The sequence below is a fragment of the Branchiostoma belcheri genome, unplaced genomic scaffold (assembly GCF_001625305.1).
Source record: "Branchiostoma belcheri isolate BF01 breed outbred unplaced genomic scaffold, Haploidv18h27 scaffold26, whole genome shotgun sequence".
Taxonomy (NCBI): Eukaryota; Metazoa; Chordata; class Leptocardii; order Amphioxiformes; family Branchiostomatidae; genus Branchiostoma; species Branchiostoma belcheri.
The window spans coordinates 992,868-1,019,213 of record NW_017803865.1 but is presented as its reverse complement, the minus strand read 5'-3'; the positions used below and the strand labels follow the sequence as shown (position 1 = coordinate 1,019,213).

Here is a 26,346-nt window from a genome sequence, read left to right as displayed (position 1 = left end):
CTTGAACTGCTATGTTTACAGACTGGGGTTTTCTGTGGAACTTTTGTGGGCATTTTACTTAATTTTTCATAATCATGATTCCCTGAATCTCTACAGTCCCAGGATTGGATTATTGTGTTTCTACTTACCCCTGGCTTGTACATCATCTTCATCATTTCGTGCATTTCTTCAACCTCTTCCTGAACAGCAAGACATACACTTGTAAGACATACAAGAAATACAACAGCAAGACATACACTTGTAAGACATACAAGAAATACAACAGCAAGACATACACTTGTAAATAAATCAGATCTTAAAACTTTGACATTCATCTTCAATATATAATTGTATATCCTAAGGTCTTGCACAATTCTGACATACTGTATATCAAATGCAATTAACCTCTTTGGACTTATTTGGACTGTTTACATTTTCAGGTCTTTCAAATTTCAAGTCACAACTGATATTAAGGGAATAGACCTCCATCTAAGTCTCATACAAATGAATACTTTGTTTTCAAACATATCTTAGCTTGTAATAACTCCAGCTGCAGCATGGGTTCTGTCAGCAATCGTTGTACTAACCATGATCTGGAACGTGATCTTCTGTAGGTCCTCCCCGTCTGCAGACGTCATGTCATCGTCGTAGTACTCTGGCAGAGGGGCACACTTGGAGTGGATCATGGCCTTGAACTTCTCTCGCTTCTTCCGTGACATGCTGGCCTCTAGCCCAAGGATTGTCTGTGCCTGTTGCATGATGGCATTGGACACCGCATTGTCGTAAACCCTGTGGAAAATACATACAGTACATATCAACTACCACTAGTGCAGACTATAAAATACTGTACAGTAGTGCATGAACCAGCAATAGAGCTATTCAAAATGTCTTAAGCTTAATTGAAACTATCAGGTTACTACCAAGACTTTCCCCCTACCTTTGGAATGTGTCTGACAAAAGTGCGATGAACAGATTGATGCACAGGATTGCAGAGACGAAGAAGAATCCGGCAAGCAACAGGTCTGCAAATACCTCATCTTCTGCATGGAGGCCCTGCACATGACACAAGTAAGCATCATGTAAAGAAGTTGTAATACAGTCCTATAATCAAAAGCCCTTACTTTAGATAGACAATTGTTGTATGCAATTCTCAAACTCTTGGTAGAAAGAGACGAACTGAAGCTTTTATTACATGTACTAAAGTATACATTCTGATTGATAGAATCTGATCCAAACAAAAATTGAGTGAAGTTCAAAAACTGATGTTCATTGACCATTAGCAGTAAGCTACACATGATGTATAAATCATGTACAGCCCAAAACTACACAATGAACATTTTCCAAGAAAGGATCCTTTTCCATTCCTGTTTCTACCCCTCCCAAACTTGCTTCGTGTGTTAGCACACAATGTACTCACGTCATAATCATACTCGTCTACCAGAGTCAGGCGGAACATGGAGTACAGCAGCAGGGGAACCGTCGTGAACCCTGTCACACCTCTGTCCCCAAACAGCATCCAGAAGGCACAGGCGTGAGGAAAATACCAGCTGTTACATTAACATTCTCATAATATCATTACAAAATCTGAAGTACATTAGGGGAAATTATTTAATGCAAGTCTAACATTAACTTATTTATTTAGGGCAGCTGTGACAATAATGAGTTTAAATTCATTTAAAGGCTTAATGTTCATACAGGGGCACAAAAAAAAAAAAAAACAGCACTCTTTTTTTAGTAAGCTTTAATTCAATGTAATAAGCTATAAATTTTTATTTGGTATAATCATGAAATCTGCACCGTGACAATACAATGTGCATGAAAATGCATCTCACTGAAAAAATATTAACAATTCTGTAATTACCGAATGGAATGTAGAACTCCAGGTAGAGGTAGATGAACCTGAGGATGTCATAGAACATATGGGACAGGATGACGATGAAGGGTCCTGAAAATAACAACATTATGCTCATAAAGACTATGTTTATTTTAGGTCATAATATGTCTGTACAAATGTTGTCAAATATCACATAACAACCAAAGTCTAACTTGTTCTCTTACTTCATTTTCACTCAAAAAGTCTAAGAAACAAGGAAAAGCACTGGTGTGGCCTTGGCCAACATGTTGTCCTAGCACCTCACCTATGGCTCTGAAAGCACGAGCATTCTTCATAAGGCGAAGCCACATGATGATGATGGTGAGAGCAAATATCCTGATGTGCCACCTGGCCAGTTCAGTACTGTGAGCAAACACGTCCACTATGTGTGTTGTTATACACACCAGCAGCAGAAGGTATAACGTCCAGTCAAACAAATTCCTGATGATGGAAAAAGAAAAAGAATGAACAGTAATTATCAATCTCATGAAACACTCCTGCTGTCCTGTCTAAGAAAAAGGACACTAATTTGACTCTCAAGTAATAAATCTTTATACATTACATTTGGTGACCAACTCTTTAAACAACACTTAAACAAGAAGAAGAAGTTAAACAAGATTTTAAACAGTGAATAAAACAGACTGGAAATGACAGTTAGAAGCAAAATTATACAATGATTAAAAAACGTACTATAGGAACAGATACTTCTATCTTTCAGCTACTGTATATTATCTGTAAGGTGTTTTCTTTACCAGAAATCTGAGAAATAGACTGATTTCTGCTCCTGGATCTGCTCGATCTCCCTGAGAAGGAATTCACGCTCCTCAGGCCAGCGTGGATGACAGAACGTCAGGTCTTTCTTGATCTCTTCTGTTCGCCATTTCTGCCATGCCTGAGGGCCAACAGGAATACAGGGAAAAGATTGAAACATCATGTATAATTTAAGCCATAAGGATTGACAGAAATTACAGGATACACTTTTAAAAGGCTCTTTTCAAAGGCTCTTTTAAAAGGCTCTTTTAAAAGGCTCTTTTAAAAGGCTCTTTTCTGTATATTTTAGTGAATAAAAAATAAACCAGGGCTTGAAATACTGGGTGGCAATCTTGGAGCTGTGCACCCAATTTTTTTATGTGGGTGGAACAGTGCACCCAAATATTTTCTTAGGTTTAACTTATGTAAACTTAAGATGTTAAATGTTACAGCATATTCTTTACATCTAAGTGTCAGAAAAAATAATACAATCATTGTTATAGTACTTTTTTAAAATGAAACATAATAATTATAGTTTTTGCTAACATTCTACTTATTTTATCTTGTATGTCTTTGTCTTATATGTACTAGGTAATGTTTGTTTCTCACACAGCAGCAAACATTTCCATACTAAAATCAACTGTCATCCAAACAGAGTACGAGGTAAAGAACTTACATGGAACTTTTGCTTGTCTGAGAAGAACTCCTTCAGCTCCACAATGATCTGGTAAAACGTCAGTAGAACTGCTATGCTCTGGACAGAGGTGGAGGAAATGGTGTGTCAAGCATCTGATTCAGTATAATCTTTATTCACTTGTATGACCAGTAAAGTAACACACTAAAGCAAAAGGCTACATTTTCTGTACAATACAATGCTCAGAGATCACTAGTTTATTACACTACCAAAGCACAATAAGGTACTTACCGAGACAATGATTCTCCACCAGTCCTGGGGGAATGTGTATTTGTGTCTAACTTCCCATGCAGGCACTACGGCCAGGGCTGTCCACGTCACGATGAAGATGAAGTTGAGGAAGAGGGAAAACCATGCTCCTCTCCTGGTCAAGTTGGGTTAAAAATGAAGACACACATGTTGAAGTTGAGTAGTATGAAATGAAGGCAATTAAAAAAGAAGTGGAAGATGTTGAGGCTTCTTGAATTATCAAATAAAAGAATTTACCTGGCAAACTGTTTCCACTTGATATTGATGAGTTTAAGGAAAACAGGGTGTTGTAGAACCTCATATTGTTTGTACTGCACTGCTACTTCCATCTGTGGGGTTGAGAATGAAAAATAATGAGTTTATTGATGTCATGCAACATGTGAGGAACAGTATTGGCCATGGAAAATAGTGCAAGATGTTAACACAAACAACCTTACCCAGTTGAAATAAACATAATGTACAGTGTACACACAATGCTAACATACATACATACATACTAACATGCACACACACATTTCAAACACAGAAAACTATTCTGATCCTGATTACTAGACACAGAAATACATTGTAGCTCAGACTTACTGGTGTGCTGGCTAGACTGTCAGCAGCTTCCCCTGTGAAAATAAAAAATAATGTATGAAATGAGTTTCTTATCCAAGCCATTCAATACCAACTGGTATACATAATTTTCTTTTTCAGACATATACAGTAACATATACATGTACATGTATTGCAATGCTTATCATCATTTGAGGCACTGTATTGGGAAATATTTTTAATCATTCAGGCCACCTTTTTATGTTATTGCCATTTGAAAAAAATATCATCAACCTGTTGCTCTCACACAAAACTTGATCTGTGAGGCTTTTGTAGTTTTAAATTAATAATTCATTCCTGTCTGTTTCTGACCAGTGCACTTAGTATTCTGTGATTCCACAATATCTGTACCAAATGGAAGTTGTTGTGAATTTAAGCCCTTCCACTGCAAAGCAGTATGCAAGTTTTCAAACATGGCAAAGATGAATGTGATATCAATGATCACACATTAACTGTACAGGTATTTACAAAAGCTTGATGAATTCACAACAGACTGTGACTACTTTTCACAATCTGTGATACTTTATATGCCCATGTCCATTGTACTTAATAATCAGTGTAGGTCGTAACAAGGTTTATAAGATTTGACACAAAATTGGTCTTGGTACCAATTTTTCAATAAACGTTATATTTTGTTAGTGTAGCTGTTAGTAATGGTGCCATTGTCATAAAGCCTGTAATGTCAACTTTCTACATGTAACTCTGCTGGGTACCCTAGTAAGGCTGTCACATCAAAGAAAGTGTTATCAAGGCTTCCCAAGACAGCCCTGAACACCACTCTGTGTATCTGAAGTGTAAATACCTCAGGAATTACTGATACTGCATTACACACATGTAGGAGTTCTCTTCTTCACCATTTTTAATGTGCCGGTTTCATAGCTACATGTATTAGGGGAGCCAGCAGAATTAAGAGAGTTGACATACATGTAACTGTTACTTCCTGCTCCATCAGAAAAAGACCACCATGTACATGTACAAGTCTGATGGAACAATGATTTCTGCGGCATACGGTGATGTTAACTTCATGCAACTTGCAAGGATGCAGTCAATCATGCTCAGGGACTTTGACCGCAAAGCGTTGTGCAAGGTTTTGTCAAATCTTTCAAATTAGTCACAGTGTTCTAGCATTTGAGTGAGATACATGTATTTTCAATAAAAATATGCGTAAAATCCTAATTTTTTTGCTTTGAACGAGTTATTTTGACACAAACCTCCCAAACACTTTCTGACCAGTTCCTCACATGCTGCATAGCATTTGTGTGTTAGTTATTAGTTATACCCTTGCCCCACCACCAGACATACATGTAATGGGATACGACTGTTCACGTTACCTGAAATTTTCTTAAATGCTTCTACAGGAGGGAGGGAACAGAAAACAGAGGTATTGTTGAAAACATTTTAATGGTGAAACAAGCATCATTGGTAGCACTTAGGGCATAGTGAGAGCATTGTGAGTTAGGGTTGGGGAAGCACTAACTACAAGACAGATAAAGCAACTCATATAAACATTGTTTTATACAATTTCCTGCTATATAAGTTTTCTTTTATATCTAATATCAATAGCCAAAACAATACTTGAAGTCGGGACACTCCAAGTCAATTTATCACAAATAATGCTTAGTTTTAAAGCCCAAGTAAATGTGTTTCTTCAAAATTCATGAAGTGAACAATGAAATTCAAACTTGGGTTTGAATAGACAATGATGCTTATACATGTAACCCTAAAATGTTTCAGGTGATGAAACATGCACATACAACATGTATCAAGAGATTTGTTGCAATCTTGCAGCTACCTGCTTAGGGCCCTTCATGTACGGCATTAATGTCTATCCAAGATAAAACACATGGAAATTGAAAATCATTTTTTTGGTCACAGAAGTCTTAAATTCTTTGAATTGGGAACAAATTAGAGAGAAATCTTTTGGCAAGTTGCAAATAACAACCTTTGTTGGAAATTGATGAATTTGGATGAAACTCTCTGTTGAAGTTGATAGAATCTAAAAAAAAAGCACACCAAGGAAATGAAATCAAGCACAAATTCAAGAGAGGTAACATACCAGGCAAGACAGGCTCAATGTTGTTCAAGTAGTAGTATTGTTTCCTGTTGGCACGGTCTGTGGGGTGGAACTGGTTAAGTGCCTCCTTTGCCTGCAAAGGAAACAACAGGGTATCATCCTGATTGTTAAATCACTCTTAACCCTTGTCCTGCGGAGATGTACAACTGGGTCAAGCTATTTTTTTGCCCATACAATTAGCAGTCAGTGTAGTCATTGACATCAGAGGGTATTCCACATCATTAGCATCTGAATTAAGAGGTGATGACAATGAATTAAGCAATGCTTCATCTTTGATATTTAATGATATTTCTCATTAGGCCATGTTGATTTGATTATATGGATGACATCCGCACGCGCATGAATTTTCGGCCGTTTCCAAAAAAAAAGTTTTCAACCATACTGTAAATCGTACAAAACAGTTGCAAAATGAGCAAAAATATACCGTAAGTTACAAAAAAATAAGTAAGAACTATACCAATGTCGTAGAATGCCAAAATCAAACGAAAAAAGACGAAATTGTAAGGAAATGAACTTGAAGATTAGATTATTCGCCAAACCATATTCTGTCCCATTTGTTCAACCCTCATGACCACGTAGATTTCATAATGAAAACAACTTTTTTTTTATTCGCACGTGCGCATCAGTTTTGGGGCTCCCGGAGGATGTCATCCATATAATCAAATCAACATGGCCTTACAAACAAACAATGAAGGACATCCTAATGAAGCTGCAACCCAAGTTAATTGTAGGGACAGGTGCAACACAATTCAAAAGACATTTATACGAGGTATGATTTCATGGAAGACACAAGACATGTACTGTAATACTAGTAATTGTACTGACCACCGGAGGCATTTTGGTGATCATGTGTGTGATGCAGGCCTGTCCGCTGTAGTCCTGCACACCTGCCTCTGCCCCCTGCTCCACCAGGTACCTGGCTGTCTCACTGCGATCTGCACAACAGAAATAAGGTGGGAGGAAATGTTATTATAGGAAAAATGGTTTTCTAAGTTTTGGCCTACCAAGTATCTGTCAAACATTGAAAGTTATTTTTACGTTATTTTTGTAATATGTGATCATGAAGGTAGGTTTTCTGGTAGAAATTTTATTTTACCACAACGGTCCTGGATTGTCACACCTGTCTGACGAGTGTTACCACCGGTGTTGCACATTTTCATTTCAAACATGACTAATGGTTTATGACAGTACCTAGTTCAGCTGCCAGGTGCAGTGGGGTCCTACCCTTGTAGTCTCTTTGTTTCTTAAAGTCAGCATTGTGCTTGATCAGCATCTTTAATGACATCACTGCATCATTTCTTGCAGCAAAGTGTACTGGTGTCTGCAACTCCTCTCTTGTCTTTGCCTCAATGTCCGCTGTTAAGCAATTGACAAGGATTATTAACAGAAGTTAATCAGCACACATATTTTTCTGGGTCAAACCCCGGACTATATTATGTGTATTGATTAAATTATTTACATATATCATGTTTAGAGAAAAATTGAGATATGGTAGTGGTACTGAGAGATTCTATAAATACATGTCATATGCATTTATTCCACCCAACACTTGGCTTGGTTAAAATAATCTAGGTGATAAATAAAAATGAATAAATAAATAAATAAACTCATATTTATGCTGCTATCATTAAATGGTAAGTACATCTGAAGAGAAGAGATTGTCTTACCTCCATGTTGGACAAGGAATTCCACCATTTCTGGGTAGTTGACTGCAGCTGCCACGTGCAGGGCTGTTCTTCCGTACACGTCCTTCTGATTCGGGTCCAATCCTTTCCCCAGTAAAAACTTGGCCACGTCTACATGCCAAGCTCGTGCAACCTGACAGGAGAAGCAGAAAATGTGTCATCATCATTTGAAGGCCATTTGACACTGATAGAGAATCCAGATCTTTCTAACTGGCTCTTTGCACATGTAGTCAATTTCCCATCAATACTGTACTTCTGGTCACAAACATTTGCCCAAACTCTCTTTTAATATGAAATTTCTAATATGTATAAATGTACCTTTCAATCTTCAAGAAAAAACAATAATAATCATAATGACCACACAATTTCTTCTGTTTTTTCTCCACATATAGAGAAAGATTTGTATAACACCACCCACCTCATGAAGCACAGACTGCCCATATCGGTCTGTGGAGCTTACATTTGCGCCATTGTCGATCAGATTCTCCAAGAAATCAAGGTCTACAAAGTCATCACTTCCGTCAACTTTGCCCAGCTTGGCAAAGTACGAGATGAAGGCACGGTTGCTGGCGGAGGCTTTCTTCCTGGATGTGTCACCCAGGTTTCTAAATACATGGAGGGCAACAGAATTTCATCTTGGTTGGTACAAAATACATGTAATATTATGTACATTAAGCTGTTAAATGAAACAGACGATTAGAATATTGAAACATTTCCAGATGTTAGATTTGGGCAAATTGTTTACAAAACAACTTATCTCTGAAATCAGCACACATAAAAAGATTTTTATGACAGAGATATATTCCTTGTGTAGATGCAAGTGTCATTCTTACCCAGGAAACCCCAGTGCTGCATCAATTTGATCATCTTCCACATCATCGTCCAGATCACTGGCAAGTCCTTCTAACTCTGGCTTCTTCTTAACAGCATACACTAAGGGGAGGGATTAGTTACAAAGTTCAGCTTGATGATATTGTTAGAAAGAAAATTTTCCCCTACAAAAAAATAATGACACTATGAAGCTCTTCTTTCTCCAAATATGGAAAATGTATCTAATTTGATTGTGGACATGGTGAATGTACCAATGGGCACTTTAATAGGTCTTTATTTCAACTTTTAATGATTTATTTTTTGCTATGAATTAGCCAAGATTAAAAACATTACTTAATGTGTTGTAAGGTTGTAGTATTACTACATGTAGTACTTCTACATCTTGTTAACTCATGAAATTTATTATAGGTACACTTACCTATTATATCAGCAACTGTTACAGTTACATACATATACACCATGCTATACTATACTATACTATAATATTATACTACGTATAAGTGAGCAAATCTTCAAAGCTCTTGCAATATGTCTTTAAAGCACAGTCAAAGTAACAAACAAGTCATCCTCACTTGCAAAGGTCCCAAACAGATGCAGGGCTGTTTGGGACCCAGACAAGTGATGATGGAACAAACAGACACATTGTAATTGTACCAGCACAAGGGGAAAATCGGAGCACCAGTATCTGAGGTACCACTTTGTTGCAAGGATATAGAAACAAAGCAGTGCCTCATCACAATTACAACAGCTTTAAGACAAGGTGAGGCAAACAACAAGAGCTTCTATAAAGTATAACTTACTATAAGATTTCTACAGAGAAGACTGAGGAGAATTGTAGAAGAAAGTATACTGAAAATGTATGTTAGTTATCTATGGAAAATATTACTGTGTAATCTTACACGAGTTAACTTAGTACATGTAAAAGAAACTGTATTCACACAACATGCTTTAAACGCTAGTCTAGCAGGAACACAGGACTGATACTACAGTATTAGTTCCACCCGAACCCACCTGTCTTGGGTTTTATGTGTCTGTAAACTGCAGGAGAGTGCAGACAGGGAATGATCAGTGGTGGTGAGGATTAGTTGACTAGTTACACAGTCTGGTTCAGGTTATACAGTCTGGCTAATAAACAAAACAACACTGATTCATTTGAAAATGCAAGTCCCTACTTTGAATTGTCTATTTTTGAAGTGAAGCAATAAAACCAGACAGTGCAACTTTGTTTGCAACAGTGGGAGGAAATTCATCTTAAACTTCATTTCTATATGATCACATTTAACTTAAGTTGATGACAGAAGAAATTTGACTTCATGAGAATTTAACAAATGGAGTTGCAAGCCAGACTGATTTGGTTGAAATGCAGTTATTCAGAATTTCACACCACTGAGCATTAGTAATCAATCATGAAAAATTATTGACAGGTAAAACATGACATGCTGATTCATCAGTGTGTGTATTAATTTGTTATCACCATGGCAACAAAGGAGGCTTCATAAAGGCAGGATTGCCTTTAAGTTAATTGTCTTATTGCAACCAACCAACAAACTGAAAGATATTGCTACATTGTTGACCAACTCACATTTGAGAACATAATTGATAATTGAATAGTTTTCTATAACTTTTAAGAGAATTTCAAGTCATTTCTTATCTGTAAGCATTAATGAAGCATCCTTGGATAACAGGTGTTTTGACATCATGTGTCAGTTCAGCAGGAAAAGTGGCAGTATGTGCACAGACACCACAGACACCAAAACAGCACAGACAGAGATAATAGATAGCAAACATTCTTAATGATACACTGTTAATAATGGCCAAGAACATTAGCAGGAACACCATAATGTTGATACTTCCGCACAGCAGAAAAGTTACAGTTAACAAAATTAATTGATGTTGCAAGAAACGAAGCCACAAAACATGTGCAGGTACAATTTACATTACACATGTAAGATGATGATATATCAATATTGATGTAAAATAAGCTGTGTCCTTGTAACATTAGATCAAGCTGTGATACAAACATTTCTGTGTCCCTACAGGGTCTGACATTGTTGTGATTATATACTAATCAACTCCTTCTAGTACTGTAACAACTTGTGTAAATACTGCACTGAGTCTTGAATGTTGGATTTCAAACAGGTAATCACATTACTCTTGAGGTTTGAAACAACATGAGCATAAGCATAAGCAATTCTAATAAAGCAATAAACATTTGGCAGTTCTTTTGTGGCTTTGCTGATGGATGTGCCATCCATTTGAACACAATTCTGAATGGAATACTTGCAAATTTTAGCCTGGCTTTTTGACCTGTGGCCCCTAATTTCATGGGAACACAATATTGTTATCATATTAACAACTTGAAGGAAAATATACATGAATTCAAAGTTTCCTTGCCATACCTGTTTTGTTTTCCTGGACGTGCCGGCGGCTTGTGTTGTAGTTTCTCCACTTGGAAACAGCTTCTTGCACTGCTTGAGCAGCAGAGAAGACATTTGCAGCTTTTAACACTTCCTGAAGGAGCACAGGAAATAGGAAAACAGACTTGATGTAAATTAAATGTAATATACAAACAATAAATAGGTGTATCCTGACTGTAATTTCATTTTTCATGTGTGGATGACACGTGGTGATAAACTATAATTGCATGTATTTATTACTTCCAATAGAAATTTAGGATTACATTTTGATACAAAAAAGTTTAAGTGCGTATCAAGCTGTTTTATTTGAAATACTTGTAGTTATATACTGAACAAGAAATTCATTATAATTACATGGAGAACATAGGAAAGAGTTATGATGAAAACCTACATGTTGTTGCCTTAATACCCAAGACGTTTGACTTATGCCTTTTCTATACTAGCAAGATAGATATTAGTAAGCTTTGCAAAGGTGCTACAGGGCATAAAGATCAACCTGTAGCATGTAGGGGAGGTCTCCATCATGCAGCTGCATGCAAGTTTAGACAGACAAATGTTAGTGAATCATGCAGTTAAAATATGAAGTGTATTTCATGCATTTCCCTTGCAATACAATGGCAGGTGTACCTTAAATGATCTGGCAAACTGTGTGCCCTTTGGTAACAAGAAATAAAACACAGTTGTCAACAAATGGAAAATCAAAATGACAAAATGATTTTGTGGCTTAATGTAGCAATGTGCTGTTCCCCTGAAATAAAAGGCAATGGGTGATGAAAGCTTTCACTCTTCTCTCATTTTTCGTGCTTTTCCCAGCAAATGACTATCATATCAATCATGCATTTTCAGCCGTCCAATTTCCTTTGCTGTGCTGGTGGGTACATGATCTCACTTTCATCTTCTTCCTTCCACGACTTTCAATTTGCTGCTCCAGTTCTCTTGTCTGAAGGAGATCTTTCCACACATTGCGACCTTCGACCTTGAGCTTGCTCAGAAGGCTAACAGACAGAACGTGGCGCTTCACACCAAAGGTCTGCTGTTCAGCACAGCACTGCCGATGGAACTGGGACCTCTCTTCTTCTGACTCCTCCTCATCCTCCAACTATGGCAACATGTGTCTCAATATCATTTCTCCACAATCTCATTATCACAATCTGTTTTCATTCAGTAATCTTTACTTCAAATCACATTCATTTTAATTTACATGTAGCTTGAAGGGATAGAGTCTATTTTTCTTTCTTTCTCTTTTGTTGAGCTTCAAGTTGTTGAAAATCTTTTGAAAACATTACTGAGAAACCTAATGTAATGGTTACAAATAACATTGACTGCCTTTCTGTATTACAATTATGTTCAATTAACAGATTAAATTAAAAGTGAAAAAGAATGGCATTTAATCTTTGTTCTGCTTTCCTTCCTTGCTCCCAAAATCCCTTTATTTTAACATTTAAGGAATAAGTAGATTGGAGGTCTTGAATAATAAATGCTTGTATAAATATTTAATGTGAAAACAGATCTGCTGTGCCATCTAAATTTCATGAGATATCAATCTTTGCTTCTAGCTAATAAATATATTTTGTTACAGAGTATTAAAAGTGAAAAGAAAAATATTTACAACAAAATCTTTTTGACACGTCTGAGTGCTTTGTTTTTCTGAAATTTTTTTAATCAAAAAACTTTAAAGTAAGGTAAATCAAAGAAACACAACTGAAATTAAGTAGGTATGACAAGTCCTAGACGTGAATTGATGAGGTAATGGTAGGTTTGTATGGCACAGTATGATTCAAGCTATTGCTGTCTTGGGGACAATGCAGTAGTGGAAAAATTGCGTGCTGTATCCCTGGCATCAAACTACCCTGCCAGCAACATCAACAGTTACCAGTACAACCATTCATGACATTCACATTAACATACAAACATGTACAAACAAATGAGCTTCAGGTACATGTAGAGTTGTGTACAGTGTAACTGAAGCATCATGGAGCTCATAAAGAAACATGTACCCGTGTTTCCTTCACATTTCTGGAACTACATACTAAGCACTGATGCTGTTTGCAGAACAAACAAAACCATCTTGCCGTCAATTCTTCTTGTCACTTGGTTACAGCAAATACATGTCTTATTTAATACGGCTACCTGCCTGCCTATTTCAGAATAGCAAAAGCACAATGAAGTTTTAATGACGGTATGTCAAGACTGGAGTCCAAAGTCCCTGAACATTTGCTTACTAGTAACCAAGTTTGCCAGCAAGAGAAAAACAATACATGTATGTAGAGCCGAAATCTACCACAGCAATATGATTACTCTAACCTATTACAAACAGTATAAAGATACAACTGAATAAAAGATTATATGTAGCTTGTTATGACTTATGTAGCTTGTTATGGTTCATGTAGTAAAGTGCAGTGTTTTAAAAAGATTTTCACCTACGTGTATGGTAGCAAATATTCAGTGTCAAGATCAAGGATGCAACAGTAGACTAAATTCACATTTTGTTATATTCATAGTATGGTTAAATAAATTTGCATTTGGTATGTCTTCTTCCATAAGTACAGGTTAAGTTGGTATGTTGACTAACTTAAACAAGACTCACCCTTTTCAATGTGGTTTTCTTTTTCTCTCCCATCTCGAAACCTTCATTTGACAGACCCGAGTCTTCCTGTAGGTTACCGTATCCAGGGTGGACCTTTGATCGCTTCTTACGACGTTTTTTCATCTTCCGATCGTCTTGGTCATCATATGACCTCATGTCACTGTGAAGCCCTTCGTAGAACTCAGAAACCTACACTGCAGAAAACTGTCTGGGATTCAAACCATAAAAGAGCTATTAGATAATGTTGATGAGTAAAGCGTACTTGTTGAGTTTGAGTTAATTAAGATATTTGCAATGCTTAAAAATTGTTTATCAGGACAATGTACCACAATGTACCTATTTTAAAATTGCCAGTAGGTACATTAGAATTGAATTATTGCAAAACATTTAGCACTACCAGTAACTAGGCCCTGCTTTTTTTTTATTACATCATGTTAAATCAATCTGCAAGAGGTGACTAGGAGACATGACTACTAGTAACTGTTAAATGAAATGCAAGTCATTTTACAAAACCAACAGCACTAACACTAACAGTCTGCTTGTGAGTAAAGGCATGAGTAACCCTAAACAAGGAGAAATAGGTAGGAAATCTAGTAATCTTTGGGCTAATTTGTTTGGGGCATAATCCAAATTGTCCTCGAGCCAAAGAGAAACAATGTACAATGTAACAACAGCAGCAATTTCATGGAGCCATTTACTACTAGTAAAATGACACTCTCCACGCAGAGGTTGGTGGGGAAGATTGTGTGACCTTTTGGTCATATGTCCCGATTTCTGTCCCTAGTCCCTACCACAATCTTCTCCCACCAACCTCTACTTGGAGAGTATAAAATGATACCCGTAGTTTCTAGAACCTCTAACTGTTACTAGAAGTAAAAAAGACTATCATTTTGGGATTAACATACCAGAGTTAACGCACCTACACATAATTTACCTGTCTGTAAAACGGACAAAGAGGTCTCTGTTTCAAAAGACATGACAAACCTCAAGTATGAAAGTCATAAAAATCGACAATGTACATGAGAGAGCAAAGACCAAACATCTATTTTGTCACTGAATAACACTGCATACCAGGTACAACCACAATTTGCGTAGTACTAGTTGTAGTCTAAACGCCAAAACGAGTGTTTTCCAACCTGGATTCCATGCACCCACTATAACTGCGTCAACTACACTCATCATATCACTCTGATATACGCAACTGCGAGCTATCTCGGTGATTCTCACCTTATAAATGTAGAAAGCCTTAGTCTATGTGACCTGATCACGAGCACCGATCTTGAGCAGCTACGAAAAACACGTCGCATCGCCCGCCATGTTGTTCCCTGTCTGGTAATTAGATACAATTACTTCGTTGTTATGGCAACAAGAAAACAAACACCACACCTTGTGTGCCGCGCACGGTCTAACTGCGCCCTCTGCTGATTTGATTCTAAACTGCAGGCAATGATACCAAGTTGTGACTACCGATGTGTTGTCAAACTTCCAACAATACTAGTAGTAATAGTCAACTTCTCGCCGTCAGGACATTTCATAACACCAATGAAACATTCTTTCTTGCACGCTTGCAATATCACTTTTAGAGACCTTTGTAATTAGATTGATGATAGACTTGAGTTTTCAGGGGAATTCACAGATAGGGACGCTAGTTCATATACGCGTGCGTGTAGATGCTGTCAACACCGACAAAATGGCGTCCTCCCCATTGCAGATCATGCGGCAGGTCATGCAGCATATTTCTAAAACAAAGGGGTTCGACAGGGTTATGAATAAGGTTTGTGAATAAGAATACCTTTGTAAGACACGAGACGTATTTAGGATCTGTTAGGTTATTGTGATGACGTTAGTTTCCATATGCATGGTGAATGAAAGGCGATCCAGCTAGAGGTCACAGCCGGTCCTCCAGGAATTATGCTGTCTCAGTGTGCGCCACTCACCTCGCAGGACTAAAGTACTTGTCCACCTCGGTCGTTGATGATTATACATGTACATGTATATGTGAACTGCGTTCTGTGTGGACTGTCGTGTGTCGCACTCCACAGCGCTCGACCGCCTTCCGATGCCACCGTCCCTGCACACATGGCAAGTTTTTCAAATGGTCAGACATTGGGCTGTTCCAAAAAGTTTAAATGGAGGGGTGTAAAAAGTTTCCCCTCCCACACGGGTCCAGTCAAATTCCTAAATAAATCTATGTGCACCAACTCATGCTAGTAGGTATGTGGGTCATCTCTTAAGTTCATATGGGAGGTATCATTTGGGGTCTATTTGCTGCTGGTTTCAAGCCCATTTGAAGTGTATTATAATATAATGAACGTGGCTATATACACACCCGGTGTGTATATAAAATCTATTTGTCTTTTACATACACACCCGGTGTGTATATAAAATCTATTTGTCTTTTATATACACACCTGGTGTGTATATAAAATCTATTTGTCATTTATATACACACCCGGTGTGTATATAAAATCTATTTGTCTTTTATATACACACCCGGTGTGTATATAAAATCTATTTGTCTTTTATATACATAACCGGAAAGTTGATAGGGTAGACATTCGAATGATCTGTCGCCGGTGGGTTATCCAGAGTCACCAAAGGGACCGGGGCGAACCCCGGGTTGGTCTTGGTCTGATAAAAATTATGCACGCCAGACCGTGAGGTCGGCGCTTCTTCCGCATGTATTAGCTCTAGAATTACCACAGTTATCCATGTAGGATGTGACGATCAAAGGAACCATAACTGATTTAATGAGCCATTCGCAGTTTCACTGAGACAGTTTAAACTTGCACGTGCATGGCTTAATCTTTGAGACAAGCATATGACTACTGGACTACTGGCAGGATCAACCAGGTAGCGAGGACGCCAGGGGCGGGCGACCGGTCTCGCCGCTGCCGCCGCCGCCCCCGGGAGCGGAGGGTCCCGGGCCCCGCGCAAGCGGGGCGGTCCGCTCTCCGCTCGACCGTCGGCACAGAGACGAGCGGCCGCACCACCCGAGTCCGTCGCTGCCGTAAGGCAGATTTTCATCATCCACTAAGATAAACTTGAAGACCGAGGTTTAAACTTGGTGCCCCTGAATCCTCAAACACTCACAAAAACCCAGGTTTTGGGCCTATCAAGGAGGCTAGTATTTCGGTGTGTATATAAAATCTATTTGTCTTTTATATACACACCCGGTGTGTATATAGCCACGGCGTAATATAAATTTGTGTATTCACTCATCATTGGCAGTCCAGTCTCGGAAGTTACACTCACAGTGCATGTAACGTTAGCAAAGAGGTGTGTTAATAGTAAAGAAGTTAAAAGGGGATTTGATACAGCTACTAGTAACGTTACATGTAACATTATACTTAGTAACCCAAGGCTTTATCACCTGCCTGTTCCAGGTCCAGGTGGTGTCAGCTGAACCAGGGAAGTGTGTGTTTGAGATGAAAGTTGCTGAGGAACATCTCAACTTACCGGGGGACTCTTCACGGAGGCTTAACGGCGACCTGGTGGATGGTTTGACGACGTATGCCCTTCTGTCCATGGAGGGGGGAAAACCAGGAGTGAGTGTGGACCTTCATGTCAGGTAAACCAGGGAACCATTTGCTTTCTACAAGTTCTTGAACTTTGTGATTGAAGTTGTCTACGTTAAGCCCTTCATGGATCCTCACAATATTGACCCATACCCTGTGTTCTCCTCCAGCTATCTGAAAGCAGCCAAACCAGGGGAAACCATCACCATTGCTGCTGAAGTGTTGAAAATGGGAAGGACTCTTGCCTACACCACAGCACAAATCAAGAATGAACAGGGAGATGTCATCGCACAAGGCCTACACACCAAACATGTGGGAAACTGACACATAGGGGACTGAATAGTAGTGCACAGATACTGCAGAATGATATGATAATTGGCATTGTACAATGTATATTTGTGATAAGGTATATGATTGCATACACATTATTTATGACTGTTAGTTTTGGCAACCATTCTCCCTCAGACATGATTATAGTAATGTTGTCAAAACATGACAATGTGCAATTCTTAGACCAGACCACTTTAATTTATTGGTTCTTGGATTTTGAAGTCTAGGCATCCTATTATAGCCCCAAATGCTACGATAGGAGCCATGAAGTCAGGATAAAAGGCTGGGTTAATATTTAAACAATAAATTTTGAACTTTTAATGAAACCACTGCATTGATAGATGGAAAAACTGTAACTATAGGAAGAAGAGGACTTTCCTCAACTGTTGAGGGTCAAATATGACCATATTTGAGTTGATTTAGAACCAGAATTTTTTTTTTTTGCAAATCAGAAAAAAAAATGAAGAGGCAAATCCGAGAACCAACAAATTAAATTGGTGTGGCCTTAAGTTTAAAAAAAAGTAAAAAAAGTTTTCAGACTCAGAACACTATTCACAGCAAACATCATGATTGTTCGTCCTGGCCACTGTTGTACATAGGTATTATCTTCATACACTGTTACATACTAAATTACATGAAACAACATACTTTACATACTTTTGTCACATACATTACCAAGAATGGTCATACACACAAGGGTTTAGATGTTTTCAGATGTGTCCATGCAGGAATTAAAGTTTTTTCTGGTTTTGATTATTGCTTCTCTCTTTGGCTTTAGATTGATAATACAATGTGTATTTAACAAGAAAACCTGCCTATGAATAAGTTCACAGCTTATGAGATTGAGTACATGGTTCCTCTTAGAACAACAAAAATGCATAAAATACCAGGAGAAACAATTATAAATCACAACCCATGTTTATTGTCTTGGCTAGCTGTGCCAATACACATTCCACTGTAGAAATAAATTACGTACTCCCCATGGCCCCACGAGGTGAAATTGTCTCCCAAGTACTACACTTGTCCATGATCAAGAACCCAATTCAAACACATTCATGGTGAAAGTGGTGCAACAGAGACTTTGGTCCATTCTTATAGTAGCATCAAACAAACTCCATTGGCCAAATAGTTGTTCTTTTTCTTGTACCACCAAGAGAAACCTTTGTTTTTTTTAAATCTGCAGGAACCAAACTTTATCTTAATGTATGAAAGCAAACATCTATGTGTGGGTTTCTTGTAACACGTGACAAATGACATTGACATGGATGTAACCATTCTGGACTGAATCCATAGTTGTACTTGTCCCTCTCTGTGGCACAAAAAAACACCATTTGGGGTCTTGGCCCATGAACAAACAGAGATATAATTGTAAATTATTTCATTTCTACATCTTAGAAACAACTTCCTTCTAATGTATGTATTTCTATAGTCAGAAGTGAATGGAATGGCTAAGAAAATCTAAGCAAGATACAATATCAAATAAAGTCAGGTGAGGAAAGCAGCATAGTTTATCATCAAACTCTCAGTCTGACATTAGAAGCCATCACTTACAAATTACATAAAATATACCTGTACTCCCAAGGAATACATGCAATGAGACAAGCAGATTGACACAACTAACAGTACAAAAAGTAATCTAATAATTTGAACATACAGGACAGAAAACATAATTTGAACATTTACATGTATAAATTTATCTACAAAAATCTTACAGGATTTCCATTTATAGCCTAAGTTCCTTTCTCAAATACAATAAAAATATAGAACCAAGACCACAACTTACTATAATTGTACTACATGTATATAGTAAGTAGGATTTGAATAATTTGTGGGTTTTAATTGAGAAATTTTAGGCTTGGAAAATTACAGTATCTTACATTTCCTAGAGTGTACAATGTATTTAGGAATACAATGTATCTTTGTTTAGCATTGAAATAAAACTTTCCCATTATTGCTGCAGAACAACTTTCTGCACAAATAAAAATAGATGGATATCGTTATACCAAAGGAGTTTGTATTGAAGCCATGAAAAGTCATTTGAACTGTTCAGGAAGCGAGAGAAAATATTTTTTATCAATTAAGACTTGGTAATGTCCAGTTGACAGGCATACAATAGTATTACCTGCAACAAACAGCATTTATGTAGTCAAGTACAAAGGTAGTCTGATGTAAGCACATGTACAATTCCCCTTTTTCATGACAGAAAAATTTTTTCTAACTACAAACGAAGTAAATGTTGAAGACGGGTATCAGCTGTTCAACTAGCCTAAACATAAACTACATGTTCTTCTGTTCGTTTGGGCTGTCGTGTCGTAAGAGTTTCTTTCATACATCTCTGCACTACGTCAACATCCACCAAAAAATAGCATATAAAATACACCACATATGGTAAAAATATTCACCCATTTGAATTTCTGGTGTCACCATTTAACATGTAAAAGCTCTTCTCAATATGTACAGACATTTTTATACCTGAAGGCGTCATCAGTTCACCAGCCTCACTTTTTCTTCACTTCAGAAATTAGATTTGTCGGCTCAAATTAAGTACACAAATTACAAAGTGCTGATGTCCATAATGCTTTGGATAACCAGGTTCCCTCTACTGGAGAGTCTTCTCTACTTACCATGCCACCTTGATTCCAAATAGCCCCCAGGGCCAATGGATTTTTAAAAAAAGTAATACATGACAAGTGGTATTACATGACATTATGGCAACGTTTTGACTGGGGTGATTTTTGATATGCCGGCCATGCTTGTATCATGCAAGTAGAAGTTGAAAGAGGTCACCGTTACCAGCTTTTGAGTGGCACCCATTTTCTGATAGTTGGAGATGGCTGTCGGAAAACTGATGCCAATCAGAGGGAAACAATTGCCTCCTCCAGCCTCTGCTTGGAGCATACTTGTACAGTGACATCTGTAGCTGTAACTGCCTCATCACCAGTGTAACACCACAGTATTACAGGCACAAGGTGGCTGGTTATATCTCATGCATTCAAGTATCAGCAGGAGACCATCATTTGGACAACACAAGGGAGTCAGGGGCCTTACACAGTAGTTTTGTGAGGAACTTCTTAGTTCACAAGGGACAAACTCGGTACATTCCTAACATTGTTCTCTGAATGTTCAAAATATTAATTTCCCTCTCCCACAATAGCCAAAAATATGGCTTGGTAATGCAGGGAGATTGAATAATTTTTTTACAAAGCCAGAAATTGTGATCTATGGAATGTAAGAAATTATATACGAGGCTGTTGTGATGCCATTGATACACAGACTATAATTTTTGAATATGTTTCAGAAATCATCATTGTTAACTATGACTGTGAAGCAGTCAAAAAGTCACAATATAATGACTCATTTAGAGAGGGACTTCAGTCAGTGTTTCTCACACTGAAGTTGTATTGCCCTAACCACTTCCGTTACCTGATGAATATTGCTGTGTCAGCAAAATTTCATCTTGTAACAAGACTTTTAACAAAGAGAAGATTGCATAAGACATCACCATGGTAACTAAGATATGATAAACACTGTCAACAATGAACATACAATATTCTCCCCTCATGTGGAATGTTTCTCAGCACTCATCCTCATTAACAACCCCAAAGAATTGCTTTCTTTGCTCAGAAACCTGAAAATTTCCCTCTTTTTTCTTGTCAAAATACAAGAAACTTTGCTGTAGAGCAGCATAATTTTACTTAGGTGTTGACTCCTGTTGTATTGCTTCATGGAGTCAAATATATACAATGTGGCACTGTGCTAACCGGATATGTTTTGAATAGTATCAACCAATTTTACTACAATATAGAGACGCAGTGGCTTCTTTCCCCATCCTTTTACTCCAAGTGCAAGGAGTATGATTTCCTTTAATGCTGGCTGTACTAAATGCTGTGCATCAACATAGCATTATTCTGCTGATCTTTTCATCTTAACACCATAAAAATATCTCTACAAAGTTAGGTCTCCTAAATCTTGATTTTAAAAAATCAACTGTAGTTTCCTGCTGCTGTGCACTGATGAATTTCTGTTTGGCCACCGACGTGAAAACTCTTGTAACATCCTGTAGTAGAATGTTGATGCAAACATTTGGACTTAACTGTTGGCTGTTGTGTCCAGGAGATGGTGACATGTGAAATATTTTGTTCACATTGTAGCAGAGTTTCATAGTTCAACGTCTCTTGTGCCATCCTGACGTCCTGTCAGTATGGTAAGTATGGCTGAAGTATTTCATCAATGGTCCCCGGTGCCCAATGTGTTAGTTGGTCCTGAGGGGGAAAATGGGCATGTCATTGAACCATAACAAGCTCACAATCATTTGTTGTCAAGAAGTATATATGTCAAAGAGAACCCTTTAACTTAGTTTGAGTGTGCTGTATGATCTCTTATGTGAAAGTAACCACTTTGTGTACACTGGTTTGCAGGTCCAGTGTCTAGAAGCTTTGAAGTAAGAGTTCAAAACATAGGTCTTTTGTACTCTACACAGTGTATATACTCTACACAGCAGTATAACATGATCAGGACTGATTCAATGCAACCTTACATACCGGTACATGGAAAGACATTAAATACTACAGTGTCCCAGTGGCTATGGAATGGGTCATAACACTGCAATACTGTTTTCTAGCCTCTGCTCCCACATTGTTCCCTAATTTACAAGCAGCTTATCATTATTTTTGCATACATAACTGAGACAACCATCCTTACCTGAGGCAGATACAGACATATGCTGGAAAGCTTGAACACTATATGCTTGCTCTTTGGTGTCTGGTGAACAAAAACAATTGACAACAGAAAACAATTAACCTACTTGAAGAAATGTATTACATGGTATAACACACAAGGAACGACAGGTAAAAGTGAAGAATCCTTAGATCAGAAGATAATGAAGAATAGCTCAACTGTTTATTATGTTAATTTGAGCTAAACTGATTCAAGACACAGACAAAACTGTAATAAGCTTATATATACATGATGTCATTGTTGTAACCTTATCATGAGTGAGCCCTCACCTCTGTGTGTTGTCTGTCTACAAACAGGAACATGGACTGTGCAGGGTTGTTGATTATCAGCCCTGCCTTGTCCTTTCTCGCCAGGAGTCGCATCAGCTGCTTCTCATAGTCACTATGGTGGAACACAAACTGGGCCTGCATAGACAAAACATCAAAAGCTTTTAAAAGCATGTTATTTAGTTCTTGTAACTTTCAAGTGAACATACAGCTATGAGAAAGAAAAAAGCAAGCAGTGGATAAAAGACATTATATCATACCCGGGCCGCGAACCCGTTATCGAACATTTCCCTAGCTTCCATAAAACGATTCGAACGCATTTCGCCCTAACCGCGTGTGCCCCTTTCGAAAATTCGAATACAGAATCCGGACGTTGGAATTGATGTTGTTGCAGTTTAGGGTTCAGTGGCACCAACTTTTGGCTCATCTTGCATTGAAAGGCGTGTTTTCTTGGGTGGGTATGACATAAATAAAATACAACACGGTGTATTCCGCATCGCCCTCGGTCCCGGCCCTCCCGCGAGTCGGATCGCCCGACGGCCGCAGGCCGGAGGGCGATCCGACCCGCGGTCGGGCCGATACCTCGGGCGATACGGAATACCCCGTGTTGTATTCTATATTTACTATGAGTCTGCAAAGAGATATAGTTTATCCCCAACATTGTGGGCTGTTTACAATCCATTATGTAAACAGCTATCCTCATCACGGAGACTATGAGTATGAAAATATTCTATACGTACATCCATAGGTTTGTAGGCAGAGTCCTCTTCTCCCTTCCATCTGGAGAACAGTAGGCACACGATTTTCTCAATGTCATTTCTGGGCCACAGGAAGAAGTCCATGGCTTCTGTGGCTCCTATCACATCCTGCAGGGACAAAACAGCCTTAGGGGTTACCTCACTACAACAACACCTGAGTCCTCACATTCAGTCAGGGTATTAATAAATTGTTGCAGAAATAACTTGACAATGAACTTGAATGAACACACTAGTAGTTAAGACAAATAAAATGTATAGGAGTCTGATGACTGTCACCAGGCAGTGTTTGTATGGTATTCCTACCTTCCTCATGGAGTGATATCTTGGCGCATGTAGCTGTACCACATCTTTTTCGAGCAGCTCCAGAGAGCTCTCTAATGAGTATGCCTCCTCCTGTCAACAAGAAGTACAGAATGAAATGTACTTGTTTGAGAGAGAAATAAGATCAATCATGATGCTATGACTCTCACAACAGTATTGACCACAACACTGTAACTTTGAACTTGAAACCTTAACAATGTTGGTATGACAGTAAATACACAGTTGATTTACAATTCATGAGCATGTAAATTGTAAACTCTTGGTCAGCCTTCTTGAATCCAAAACCCACATCCGGATTATACTTATAGACAGCTCAAACAACCACTTTTACAGCTTAGAAACAGAACAATTGCACCTCGTGACCTTTACCCCATAGCAAGCTGTGTCCTCAAAACAATCACCTGCTGTATACAGGTGCCCACACTCAACTCTTCTCAACTGGGAATTTAATCAAAAGCAATAAATGCACTATTTGCTATCACAAATTTATATTCTTTCTTTATGATTATAAACTATGTAGGTTTGCAAGTTGCTAACAAGTCGTCATATATTTGTTTTTGTTTTTTTCACTTTGTGCTGTACATGTACAATGTACTTATTGTGCATGTACATGCATCAAAATACATTTTGCTAGAATTACTAAGTTATAACTTATTGATGATAGCATATGTAACCTGGACTGTGGACATATTCAAAAACATATAACACCAGACCTTGACCCCTCTCATGATGCTCTCTTCATAGTTGTTTGTCATGACAGGTACCACCTCTGCTGCTTCAAACAATGCTGGCTTCTTCTTCTGTGTGCAAAACAGGAGGTTTGTACATGCAGAGATCAGAATACTGAGTTGGTGTAATGCTTATCCTGCTATGTTGTGCAAAAGGGTAGTGCATCACATGCAGTGGAGTATGACTGATTGGATGACCATCAAAAGAAGTTTCACATCCAATACCCAATTCCAATACATTTAATAATCCTAAACAAATACTACTTTGATCCAGTGAAGAGGAGAGTTTGCATCAAAATGACACAAACTACATTTATATGATTTTGCCGTTTGTCTTTTAAACCAGGAGGATAATTTACGGAAGTTCTGGTAGAGGGAAGAAACTAAATGTAGTCATGAAGGGGAGGGGCGGGACGAGATGGGTGTATGTGGAAACAAAGATATACATAATTATGATAGTGAGCAATTATGTTTTATTTCCCGTTTACACAAATCAACCACGATGGTCAGATTTGGGCCCAAAAGTCCCAATCCGCTACTATGGAGATCGAATCCCCCGAACCCGCGAATCTTGTTCGATATGACGTCATTCGAATAGAGCGGGCGTTCGATCTGGGGTTACCCGCGGTCATTTACAGTAAAGCCGCTACAACCGGCTACTTCAAGCCCTTTTTTACTTGGGAACCACGGAACAGGAAAAATCCACCTTTCCACAAATATGAACCGTTTTCAAAACATTACATCTATGCCGTGATTTTATTGTGGATATGTAACATGTAACTAAGCTACTGCCGTCATCGTGGGTGACCTTGAAGGTCAGAATTCTTGTATACGCTGTTATAAAATCCAGGTCCCCATGTCCAAGTGTCATAGCACGCGTGCAAACATGGTATTTTAACCATTCCCAAAAATCGCTCAAATTACCTCATTGAGGTCTTGTTTGGAAGAGCAACGATTTCCGCAGATTTCTGTCTTAGGGATTTTTAAAATATGGCCGCGATTATGAATTATCGGTATTTAAAGTTAAAACACTGCGTTTTTAGCTCTCCTTTTGACTGTAAGTCGAGTTTTAGTTAAAAAATAAAAAAATCCTAAGACAGAAAGTTTAAATTTACTGTAATATTTCTAAAACTCCAAAAATCAAACCTTATTTTTAATTTTCGGGGCCTCTTAAAATCAGTTGTTTGGTTCTCGTGAACCCTTTTTGAAATCCGAAATTGATCTCATTTGGAAGCAAATGTACACAAAGTGGAGCAAAGGCAGTGCAAGAATAACATTTGAGGTAAACAAAATCACTTATTACATTTAATTTTGACGAGTATTTACTCTCCAATTACTTTTGTTTATTTTCAAATTTTACCCATTGCCCCCGGGCCGGCCTGGGACTCCCGCGCGGCCACGTTCGAACACGTTCTGTAACCCGATACCTCCCTAGTAATGCGACTTTTAGCCTAGCAACCGACTGCCGTGAACCCATGAATTTCCAAAGAACACATCCAACGTGCACAAGACTCGGCTCTTTCCGTTAATTGTTGTTCTTGGTGATTTTCCCACGTCCCTAGATCTGAGGCAGTTGACCCACCTGTTCTTTGAAAACGAAGGCTATGAACATCTTGTAGTCGAACTGATCGGCGAGAGCCTCCCGTTTCCTCCGAAGCTGCGTCCGGAGCCGGTTCAGAGTCGCACTCTTCCTTGCCTGGGGGTCTCCCATTCCGCAGGGGCAAAGTTTGGAAACGCACGCAAAAACAACGTAAAATGTTCGGCTAGAAATTAGAACGGAAACTTTGGAATAAACTGCAGCACACCTCTCCAGGTGAGGGGGACTTCCCCTATCAAAAAATCATCGCTGCGATCTTAAGAAGTCCTCTTTCTGTGAATGGAATGTATTGAAGTAACACAGAAAATGTTCAGCGTCCGAAAATTTGCCATAACTTCCCCCCAACGGCTAAATT

At 38.3% G+C, this 26,346-nt stretch overlaps 3 protein-coding genes across 10 annotated transcripts in view; 1 reads left to right on the top strand and 2 right to left on the bottom strand.

The window, feature by feature from the left end:
* LOC109471824 (transient receptor potential cation channel subfamily A member 1-like) overlaps positions 1-15,778 on the bottom strand; it is a 20,465-nt gene extending 4,687 nt beyond the window's left edge. The window contains exons 1-23 of one of the 6 annotated variants that reach the window (XM_019771182.1): positions 15,674-15,778; positions 14,964-15,065; positions 13,737-13,944; positions 11,777-11,803; positions 11,132-11,243; positions 8,735-8,834; positions 8,320-8,506; positions 7,884-8,034; positions 7,408-7,572; positions 7,042-7,151; positions 6,199-6,289; positions 5,474-5,494; positions 4,128-4,159; positions 3,783-3,874; positions 3,528-3,660; positions 3,279-3,356; positions 2,605-2,744; positions 2,118-2,293; positions 1,841-1,924; positions 1,397-1,509; positions 917-1,032; positions 567-768; positions 129-179 (exon numbers count right to left, since the gene is read on the bottom strand). In XM_019771182.1, coding sequence (XP_019626741.1) covers positions 129-179; positions 567-768; positions 917-1,032; positions 1,397-1,509; positions 1,841-1,924; positions 2,118-2,293; positions 2,605-2,744; positions 3,279-3,356; positions 3,528-3,660; positions 3,783-3,874; positions 4,128-4,159; positions 5,474-5,494; positions 6,199-6,289; positions 7,042-7,151; positions 7,408-7,572; positions 7,884-8,034; positions 8,320-8,506; positions 8,735-8,834; positions 11,132-11,243; positions 11,777-11,803; positions 13,737-13,892 — 2,337 coding nt within the window. In that variant the 5' untranslated portion in view covers positions 13,893-13,944; positions 14,964-15,065; positions 15,674-15,778. Of the gene's footprint in view, positions 1-128; positions 180-566; positions 769-916; positions 1,033-1,396; positions 1,512-1,840; positions 1,925-2,117; positions 2,294-2,604; positions 2,745-3,278; positions 3,357-3,527; positions 3,661-3,782; positions 3,875-4,127; positions 4,160-5,473; positions 5,495-6,198; positions 6,290-7,041; positions 7,152-7,407; positions 7,573-7,883; positions 8,035-8,319; positions 8,507-8,734; positions 8,835-11,131; positions 11,244-11,776; positions 11,804-13,736; positions 13,945-14,872; positions 14,889-14,963; positions 15,066-15,673 lie in introns of those variants that run through there. The other 5 variants (XM_019771184.1, XM_019771187.1, XM_019771188.1 and 2 more) reach the window with 5 other exon arrangements.
* Positions 15,219-18,909, top strand: LOC109471838 (acyl-coenzyme A thioesterase 13-like). Of its 2 annotated transcripts, none has more exons than XM_019771219.1 (3): positions 15,219-15,510; positions 17,123-17,307; positions 17,425-18,909. In XM_019771219.1, exons 1-3 carry the CDS (start codon positions 15,340-15,342, stop codon positions 17,576-17,578), a joined length of 510 nt encoding a protein of 169 aa, XP_019626778.1. In that variant the 5' UTR covers positions 15,219-15,339; the 3' UTR covers positions 17,579-18,909. The 2 variants fall into 2 exon arrangements, with proteins under 2 accessions (XP_019626778.1, XP_019626779.1); XM_019771220.1 differs by lacking the exon at positions 15,219-15,510 and adding an exon at positions 15,668-15,818.
* LOC109471835 (uncharacterized protein C6orf62 homolog) overlaps positions 18,484-26,346 on the bottom strand; it is a 9,064-nt gene continuing 1,201 nt past the window's right edge. Inside the window, exons 2-8 of one of the 2 annotated variants that reach the window (XM_019771215.1) lie at positions 25,977-26,316; positions 24,380-24,466; positions 23,649-23,738; positions 23,328-23,453; positions 22,591-22,725; positions 22,286-22,345; positions 18,484-21,846 (exon numbers count right to left, since the gene is read on the bottom strand). In XM_019771215.1, coding sequence (XP_019626774.1) covers positions 21,781-21,846; positions 22,286-22,345; positions 22,591-22,725; positions 23,328-23,453; positions 23,649-23,738; positions 24,380-24,466; positions 25,977-26,105 — 693 coding nt within the window. In that variant the 5' untranslated portion in view covers positions 26,106-26,316 and the 3' untranslated portion in view covers positions 18,484-21,780. The remainder of the gene's footprint in view (positions 21,847-22,285; positions 22,346-22,590; positions 22,726-23,327; positions 23,454-23,648; positions 23,739-24,379; positions 24,467-25,976; positions 26,317-26,346) is intronic. The other variant, XM_019771216.1, reaches the window with a different exon arrangement.

Coding starts and splice junctions, on each gene's coding strand:
- LOC109471838 (XM_019771219.1), top strand. CDS start 15,340: ATGATAGACTTGAGTTTTCAGGGGAATTCACAGATAGGGACGCTAGTT. Junction 15,511..17,122: donor TCGACAGGGTTATGAATAAG/GTTTGTGAATAA, acceptor TGCCTGTTCCAG/GTCCAGGTGGTGTCAGCTGA. Junction 17,308..17,424: donor AGTGTGGACCTTCATGTCAG/GTAAACCAGGGA, acceptor GTTCTCCTCCAG/CTATCTGAAAGCAGCCAAAC.